The sequence below is a fragment of the Pristiophorus japonicus genome, chromosome 20 (assembly GCF_044704955.1).
Source record: "Pristiophorus japonicus isolate sPriJap1 chromosome 20, sPriJap1.hap1, whole genome shotgun sequence".
In the NCBI taxonomy this organism is placed as follows: Eukaryota; Metazoa; Chordata; class Chondrichthyes; family Pristiophoridae; genus Pristiophorus; species Pristiophorus japonicus.
Window position 1 is genome coordinate 82,967,583 of NC_091996.1, and position 9,657 is coordinate 82,977,239.

The 9,657-nt window shown below is 43.6% G+C and overlaps 1 protein-coding gene across 1 annotated transcript; it reads left to right on the forward strand.

Annotated features, from left to right (window-relative positions):
- Window positions 1-221: 221 nt before the first annotated feature.
- On the forward strand, window positions 222-7,895 carry LOC139232798 (probable G-protein coupled receptor 139). Its single transcript, XM_070863291.1, has 3 exons — window positions 222-359; window positions 712-772; window positions 6,976-7,895. The coding sequence occupies exons 1-3, from the start codon at window positions 222-224 to the stop codon at window positions 7,893-7,895; spliced, it is 1,119 nt and encodes a 372-aa protein (XP_070719392.1).
- The last annotated feature ends 1,762 nt before the right edge of the window (window positions 7,896-9,657 follow it).

Here is a 9,657-nt window from a genome sequence, read left to right on the forward strand (position 1 = left end):
TGGCAGCGTATAACGGAACGTATTTTGTGTGCGGGCATAGGGCATATCCCTGGTTACCCAGGCAATGGACAGGGTCCTGTTATTTGGGATATGTGGTCCCCTTTGTCAGACAGGTACGTACCCTGGCAGAGGTGCGTACACCAGGTCAACGAAGACGAGTGATTACCCCGGTAGAAAGACTCTTTGGAGTTGTGATGTTCCCATAAGGGATAGGGCGCACCATGGATGAACTAAGAAATGTAGAGGGGGTTCTGGAACGAATAGCCGAGGCGATGGAGAGCATAACAGCTGAAATGGTAGCCATACGTACCACCGTAATTCAGAACCGAATGGCCCGAGATTACGTTTTGGCGCAGAACGTAGGCACATGCGCATTGATTGGGGCTGAATGTTGCACTTATATATCCGATAATTCGGAGAATTTAACCAACCTAGCCGATCATATAAGGAGAGAACTGAGGAAATTAAACACCCCAGATGTTGCAGTTGGCTGTGTTGGGGGGATGGATGTCTAAGTTGGGACAAAGTATTGTACAGGGGCTGATTTTGATTGTGGGTATATGCCTGGCCTTGTACCTTGCGGTAATGATGATTAAGATATGTATGTCCAAGTTATGTACCACAATACCCATAGCTGCTGGGACTTACATCAACGAAACAACAACCCGACTTCCACCCACAACATATCAGAAGCTGCACCTCCATTTGCAGATTACCACCAGCGCCAGGCTCGCCCAAGGACCCTGGCACAAGACAATGAGGCAGTTCGGATGTAAGATTGGATTGTTCTTATCCGCATGAGATGGGAAAAGATCAACAGGAGGGACTGTTGTGGAAGAATTATCTCTTAGTTTATAATACTCTTGTTTTTGGTACTGTCCCATGTAAACGTTCAAGCAACAAATTGCCTGCTTAAAACAAAAGACACATTTAGACCCCAACGTCCATTGACCCTGAGTCATGGAGATAGGGGAAGTAAAACAATGGGTGGTTGAAAAGGCAAACAGATGTATAACAGAAAGATAGTTCCTTGTTTTTCTGCTGATGCGAGGAAAATAACCCCACTTGTGTGTGCGCATGCTAGTTAACCTTTGACTTACCACAATGTAAAGATAGATTGTCATAGCATTACCATATAGGGTAAGACGTTACAAAAATGTTAGCTAATTGGACAATGGTGTAAGGGGGCGGGACCGCCCCCAAAAGGTATAATTGTAACTTGGAACTTCGCTCAGAGAGAATGTGTGGCGAAGCTGCGGAGTTTCCCCACTTCTCCCAGAGCGCTCTGTACGAATAAACTGTGATGTTTCCCTCACTGTTCTCGGACTCGATGTGGAATTTATTTCCCTTACAACTGAAAGCTCGGCAGAAGCAGTTTCAATGGTAACTTACAAAAGGGAAGCGGATATATACTTGTAAAGGAAACATTCGCAGGGCTGTGGGAAACATGTGGCATTGTCGTTATGTTACTGCACCAGTAATCTGTAACCTGGGCTAATGATCCGGTGTCATAAGTCATAGTGAATATAAATTCAGTTAATTAAATAAATCTGGAATTTAAAGCTAGTATTAATAATGGTGCACCGTATAACTACCGGATTGTCATTAAATCCACTTGGTTTACTACTGGAAGGAAATCTGCCGTCCTTACCTGGTCTGGCCTATATTTGACGCCAGACCCACATAATGTGGTTGACTCTTAGCTGCCCTCTGAAATGGCCCAACGAGACATTCAGTTGTATTCAGGAAGGTGGCTCACCAACACCTTCTCGAGGGCAATTTGGGATGGGCAATAAATGCGGAACTTTCTGGTGACGTACACATCCCGTGAATGAATAAATTAAAGAATAGAAAGAGCAGGTGTGAGTGGGATAAATTGGGTATCTCTGGCAATCGCACGGTGGTCCCAGTGGCCTCGTTGTGTGCCGTATCATTCTCGGATTCCAGGATTCTATGCGGAAGCAGACCCGTTACTTACACCCGGATCACATTAATTTCAAACTTTAGCACGTGCTTTATGCACTAGGGTGAGCGAGTGGTTGTCGACATTACAGCAGTAGTACAGTTCAAAAAGTACTTCATTGGCTGTAAAGCGCTTTGGGACGTCCGGAGGTCTTGAAAGGCGCGATATCATTACAAGTCTTTCTTCAAGATGTTCGACTTAAGATCCCATGGTGCCTGCTTGGGTTCGCCCCCTCTCCTGGTAACAGTGTCATTTAATCTTTATCGTCCCATTGCCACCCCATTTTACCTTGCAGCTGCTCTGCCACAATCTCTCTCTCTATCTGATTCGGACATGACTTTGTTATTTAATGATACACAGATTCATGCTATTCCATCTCCCCACCACCTTCTACTTGTACCTGCACTTCCTTATAACCTGTTAAATCTCTATCTTACTCCTGTTCCGATGAACGGTCATCGCTCTGAAACATTATCTCTATTTTTCTCTCCACAGAAGCTTCCGCCTGCTGAGTGTTTGCAGCATTTTCTGTCTTTATTTCAGCTTTACAGCATACCCAGTATTTTGCTTCTGTTCGCTGTAAAGCTGTCGGCTGCACGTTTAATATTTGCAATTTATCGACTTCCATCGGAAAAATAGTCTTTTAAACTCAGAGAATTTGTTCTACCCCTTTTTTCTTTTGTCCGTGTTCTGTCTCTAGATTTAACATGCTGCCTTAGTTTTCCTATCCCAATCTTTCTGTCTCTCGCTCTATTTATTTATCTCTGTATCTTTATCTTTGTTTTCTTGTCTCTGTCCATCTTTCTCAACCGGTCTATCTTTCATTCTCTCTTACGAATTGTCTCTCTCTTTTGACCTCACTCTGTCCTGCTGCCTTGCCCGTTTAATGGAGTTACGACTTTCAAAACCTAACACAACCGGCTGGAGAATTTTCGGACTTTTTCACTGCAACTGGGGATGTCAAGTAAGTTGATCCACATATTTTCAACGTATGACTCTATGAATCCCTGCTGGAACACGCAAACCGGTCCGTTCCTTACTCTTGTATCATACTGCATTGAACTTGATTGGAAAGTACAGTCATTCCCTCACCTCCATCCGTGTCGCCGTGGTCCCGAGTAAAGTTTGCTCGCTCTCCTATCCGGGTCGTTCACCCTGGTAAGGCCCCAATCTGCACTCCCTGAAGTCTACTGGCGAATGTCTGGTGGGCAACAGGTTTAGCCGCACATCAATAGATCTGACTGGAACACATGGTTCGTTTTCGGCCTCATTCGACTTTGCCAAAATCGTCCATTTCCTTAGCATTAGGTCAGCATTGCAACCGCGCCACCAGCGTACATTGTGCACTGCCAAACTTCTCGGCAAACCTCTCTCCTCTACCCCCTCGACCATCACTGATCACAACAACAACTAGAAGCTCATGGACTGCTTGCTCAGTACCATTGCTGCCGCCAATTTATTTTCCGTTGAAGTTCTCCCATCTTCTGCTGTCCCCTTTAAAGCATATTTGCCGATGACCCGCTCCTGTTATAACTTTAACTTCACGTCCATCGGCAATTAATCTCCTATCTCGTTGAACGTCCTCTCCAAGTTTATCTTGTCCAAGGAACACACCTTTTTCTTCTTAACCCAATTCAGATTGAACTGCTGAGAATCCAAAATCCCCCGTGACTCACTGGCTACTTGACATAGTAACTATTTCCGTCTGTTCAGGTACTGACCCTTTATTGTCAGTCAGTCATCATTAACCCCTCCTCTGGAGCAGGATGTCCTGGCAAACTCCATGTCTTCTTGAAATGTGTTGAATTAAAAGTGTTGTTGCCATTCTGTCCAGAAATCCCATGTTTCAATATATCCAATCATCTTTCTACCGCTGCCATAGCCGTGAAACAAAGACACAAATAATACCCTCTATGATTATGATTATGCGGCATTATCCCTCTTCATCCGGCGTGAATTATCTGCAGCCTGTGAGTGGGCGAACCACACCTCCCTCTCCCAATGAAGGGAAAGGTGGAATTAGCACAGTGGTGGACAAAATACGGTCCAGGGGCCATATCCGGCCCACCAAGTCATTCTATCCCACCCACTGGATGGAAAAGAAATAGAACGCGAGCCGGAGCACGAGCTGTACATTTAACTATCCACTTTCACTTTCCATGGGTCAAAGAAAGACCTGAACTGCAGCCAGTAATACTTCATTCAAATTAATAACCCGCTGAAGTGATTTTCCCTGAACCTATCTAAAAAGGATCCGTTCCTTGATTCTGGGCCCCAATGGAGCACGTCAGTACCCAGAATGCATTGCGTACTGGAATATGCCATATCCATTTTAGTGCAGAGTCATGGCTGCTCATCTCCACAAGTCTTTTCCCGAAGAAAGTGACCGGCAATGCATCTTTCCTCTCCCTGTATCCAGGGTACAACGGCAGGGGAGTTTTCATCTTCCACCAATTCGGCCTGCAGTAGTAATCTTTGCAAAGGGGCACAAGGAGGACTGAGAGGGTCAATGATGCTGTCACAGGATCTAAAGTGTCGACCGTTCTATTTCACATCTTGTTTTCAAAATTTATCTTTGATTCATTTCTCAGCAGTATCCAATACATAAAAACATAGCAACATAGAAAATAGGTGCAGGAGTAGGCCATTCGGCCCTTCGAGACTGCACTACCATTCAAGCTGATCATGGCTGATCATGCAACTTCAGTACCCCACTCCTGCTTTCACTCCATACCCCTTGATCCCTCAGCAATAAGGGCCACATCTAACTCCCTTTTGAATATATCTAACGAACTGGCCTCAACAACTTTCTGTGGTAGAGAATTCCACAGGTTCACAATTCTCTGGGTGAAGAAGTTTCTCCTCATCTTGGTCCTAAATAGCTTACCTCTTACCCTTTGACTGTGACCCCTGGTTCTGGACTTCCCCAACATCGGGAACATTCTTCCTGCATCTAACCTGTCCAATCCCGTCAGAATTTTATATGTTTCTATGAGATCCCCTCTCAATCTTCTAATTTCCAGTGAATATCAGCCCAGTCGATCGAGCCTTTCTTCATATGTCAGTCCTGCAATCCCGGGAATCAGTCTGGGAAGCTTCGCTGCACTCCCTCATTAGCAAGAATGTCCTTCCTCAGATTACGAGACCAAAATTGTACACAATATTCAATATTTAATATTCACTATATGTAAGATAGCAGCTGACTACTATCTGAATTTATGTTCATGCAATGTTTCTGTGTAAGTAATGTTCCTTCTAAATTCTTCCACATGGGGTCCCTTTAAATTTGCTCCGGGGCCGGGCAGTGTGCACCCGCAAATGCGCAGCATCCTTTGCAGCAGCAGCAGCTGGAGAGCGGGCTGTGTGGGACCATGCGATTGTTGCATGGCAGGGCAGCCACATGCCTTAGGGGAACATTGATGTGCGGCGCACAGCAGCTCACCAAAACATGTTCAGTGGCCCTCCATCCCCAATAACTGCTCACTCCTGAGTTAGCAGGACAGATGGAATGAAATGGAAAGAGATTGTGAGGGAGAGGAAGTCACAGCGAGACAAGGGAAGAGAGGAAGTAATGGGAGAACAAGAGAGAGACGAAGAAATGTGATATATTGGAATTGAGTGAGATTGCAATACTGTATTCGTGACAATGAGATAGTGGAGAGGGCGTGATAATAAAATGGGAGAGACTGTGAAAAGGCGAGTGTGAGAGAGGAGGTATGAGTGGGAAGGAGATAGAATGGAAGACTGATTACCAGATTTCAATCAAAAAAACAAGTCACATTAATCGGCTAAGTTTGGAAGTTTGCTTACTTTCTTATGATGCAAATTACAATAATATCTTATGTTATATTTAGATCTTTTAGCTCTTGTTCCCAACGGTAACCACCATCTGTTTTTTAAGAAATGGCTCATTGTCTTATGACTTTGGAATTGGAAAGCCAGATGGTGCCTTGTTTGTTCAGCAAACTCTAACTAATAACTCTAGTTGTGCAATCTAAAAGCATCATTAGGGAGTCGCTACTCTATAAATGAACCAATATTTTCCGTTGATTTTTCATTACTGCAGTTGGAGTGATCGCCTCCAACACCAGTAGGTAACCTCTTCACAGAGAAGATGCATTCTTCATCGCTTTATTGGATCCAGGTCGTATATTATCCCATTCTCGCGGCAATTGGAGTACCTGGTAAGTGACTTTTAGAAGGTAATGTGTCTGCCGCGCCGTTTAACATATTGTGTTGCGATTTACACACTGTGCCTGCTAAATATAGTAGGTAGTTCTTCAAGCCTTTGTCATTCACTCAGTTAGGAATGTCAAAACTTGGCTGATTGGTAAAACAAAATGGTAACGGGAGCCAACTTTTTTACTGTTTAATTTTAACCACAGTTTGCTGCTTTCTACTCACTACATATGTTAAACTTGTCGGCTCTGCCTACTCTCTTTTAACCTTGATGTTCTCTTCTCTCCTTCTCCACTTATTCTTGGTGTCATTGTCCCTGCTGCTCCTTTTATCCTTGATGTTATCTTTCATCCTGCTCCTGTAAACGTTGGTGTGGTCTCTCCTGTTCCTTCCATATTTAGTGCTCTCTACAATCCTGCTCTTTTTATCATTGTTGTTGTCTTCTCTCCTGTCCCTTTACTTCTTGGTGTTTTCTTCTGTCGTGTTTCATTTTATCATTTGTTCTCTTCTCTCCTTGTGCCTATTATTCTCCCCCTCCTACCATTTGTTCTTGGTGCTGCGATTTCTCCTGGTTCATCATATCCTCAGCGTTGGCTTATTTTATGGAGCACCCGAGATTCGAAGTGCCTGTGGAAACTCAACGTGAAATCTCACAGATAAAGAATCTTGTGACGGACGAAGGATCTTTGACCTCTGATATCGTGTCACAATCCAAAGGAGAGGGGAGCACAGGGCGAGGAGAATTATTCAATATCGCATCTACATGAAGCCAGCTGATGCTGCACTCTTAACTCCGTTTAATGATGTGATTATTTTTTTTCCTGTACACATAGTGAACTTGGTGGCGATTGTGATCCTTTCCCGGGGAAACTGCGGCCTCTCCAAATGCATCACTCGCTACCTGGTGGCCATGGCGACAGCGGATCTGATGGTGATTGTCTGTGACGTGATATTACATTGGATCACTGACCTGTATTGGTGGAACACTTTCCTGTACTACACTCCTGTGTGCAGATTCATTCACTTCCTGGCTCCGACTGCCATAGACAGTTCTGTTTGGTTAACGGTCGCTTTTACCTTTGATCGGTTTGTAGCCATTTGTTGTCAGAAGCTGAAAACCAAATATTGCACCGAGAGAACCGCAGCTGTGGTTATAGTGACCTTGAGTGCGCTGTTCTGTTTAAAGAACATTCCCTGGCCTTTCGTGTATATTCCTTATATTACAGCTAATAACATACCGCGGGGTTGCCGTGCAAAAGTACAGTTTTATATTGCACCCACATGGAGAGCTTTTTCTTGGTTTGAACAGCTGTTAACTCCATTGCTTCCCTTCTGTGTGATTTTACTGTTGAACGCTCTCACCGTCAGACTCATTTTAGTTGCCAGTCGCGCCCGAAGGAGCCTCCGGGGTGGCACCAATGGTAAGAAAGACAAGGACCCCGAGATGAGGAACCGCAGAAGGTCCATTGTTTTACTATTTTCTCTATCTGGCAGTTTTATCCTGCTCTGGATGACGACGGTTGTGTATTTCTTCTATTATCGAATTACAAGCGCGTTTAGTCGCAGATCGTTGTTTAGCCCTTTTCAAAATTTTGAACACGCTGGAACAATGCTTCAGCTCCTGAGTTCCTGCACAAACACGGCCATTTACACAGTGACCCAGAGTAAGTTCAGAGAGGAGATGCTCAATGCGCTCAAATATCCCTTTACACTAATTCATAAATCAGTTGAATTATGCAAGTGGCAGGACTGACTTCCACAACATTGCATTTCTACTTCATATCACAATGACCACGGACATTTACCAAAGGGACTGAGCAATAGGAGAACACGGGCATCATGAAAATTCATTTATAGTCTATTATCATCCTTCGGGATAGATAATAATTTATTGGTTACACATAACACTGGTGTTGTGGATCCAGTACTCATTATCAAAATGGCAGAAGTTGTATTTTGATTTTAATCAATGAGAATCAGAATTGGACAGGTTCTATAAGGGCAGCAGATCTGCAACACCAGTTTTAAAATCTAAAGCAGTGCTGGTGAAGTTAATCTTGGCCGCTTTTCAAACCGGGCGACAATGACACTGGATCCCGTTTTACACTTTTCCCGATTTTTTTCACTTACATCAGTGCAGATCATTTTATCTTTACACATATACGATATTTGATATGCCACCATTAAATATTTGGCCCTAGAATACGTTCCATCATTGCCAAAATATAAAATAACACAGAATGTTCTCCATCACACCTTTATTTATCTCCCTCTGCTGGTTTCTCTGCATCACTGTACGCGGTAACTCTACTCCCTATCTCCCTCTGCTGGTGTCACTCTCTGCATCACTGTACTCGGTAACTCTACTCCCTATCTCCCTTCTGCTGGTTTCACTCTCTGCATCACTGTACTCGGTAAATACTCTCTATCTCCCTCTGCTGGTTTCGCTGCATCACTGTGCACGTTAATTCTACTCTCTATCTCCCTCTGCTGGTGTCTCTCTCTGCATCACTGTAATCATTAATTTTACTTTGAATCTCCGACTGCTGGTGTCACTTTGTGTCACTCACTTTACTTATCTGCACCTTAATCTACATTCATCTGCTGTTGTATCACTGTGTAACTCAATGTACTCGGTTACACCTTAATCTGAAGGGACTGAGTGGAACTTATGTAAGTTTGCTGATGATACAATGTTACGTGGGAAAGTAAGCTGTGAGGAGGACGCAAAGAAGCTGCAGAGCGATTGACTGAGTGGGCAGGATCATGGCAGATGGAATAAGATGTGTGGAAATATGAAGTTACTTTGGTAGCAAAAACAAAAAAGCAGAATATTTTTGAATAGTGACACACTAGAAAATGTTTGTATTCAGAGGTTCATGAACGACAGATAGTTAACATGCAAGTACAACAAGCCATTAGGAAATTAAATGGTATGTTAGCATTTGTTACAAATGAATTCCAGTATAACAGGTAAAGAAGTCTTATTACAATCATACAGGGAAATGGTGAGGCCACACCTGGAGTGCTGTGTACAGTTCTAGTCTCATTACTTAAGGAAATATATACTTGCCTTAGTGCAACAAAAGTTCACTCGGCAGGTTTCTGTGGTGAGGCGATGGCCCTGTCTGGAGAGATGGAGTGGATTAGTCCGATCTTTCTGAGAGTTTAAGAGAATCCGTTGCGATCTAATTGAAACATATACAATTCTTAATCTGCTTGACATGGTTAATGCTGAGAAGATATTACCCCTAGCTGGGGAATCTAGAACATGGGGTCACAATCTCAAACTAAAGGGTCGGCCATTTTGGACTGAAATGAGGAGAAATTACTTCACTCAAAGAGTTGTGAATCTTTGGAATTCTCTACCCCAGAGAGCTGTAGATACTCAGCCGTTGAATATATTGATGACAGAGGTCGATATATTTTTGGGAATGACGAAAATTAAAGGATATGGGGATAGTGCAGGAAGGTAGAAGATCAGCCATAGTCTTGTTGAATAGTGGAGCAGGCCC

What these genes read in the sequence shown, in the direction of transcription:
- LOC139232798 (XM_070863291.1), top strand. Translation starts at nt 222, where the DNA reads ATGGATGAACTAAGAAATGTAGAGGGGGTTCTGGAACGAATAGCCGAG. An exon ending in ATTACGTTTTGGCGCAGAAC is followed by an intron (nt 360 to 711) that starts GTAGGCACATGC and finishes CTCCATTTGCAG; the next exon opens with ATTACCACCAGCGCCAGGCT. An exon ending in GACAATGAGGCAGTTCGGAT is followed by an intron (nt 773 to 6,975) that starts GTAAGATTGGAT and finishes CTGTACACATAG; the next exon opens with TGAACTTGGTGGCGATTGTG.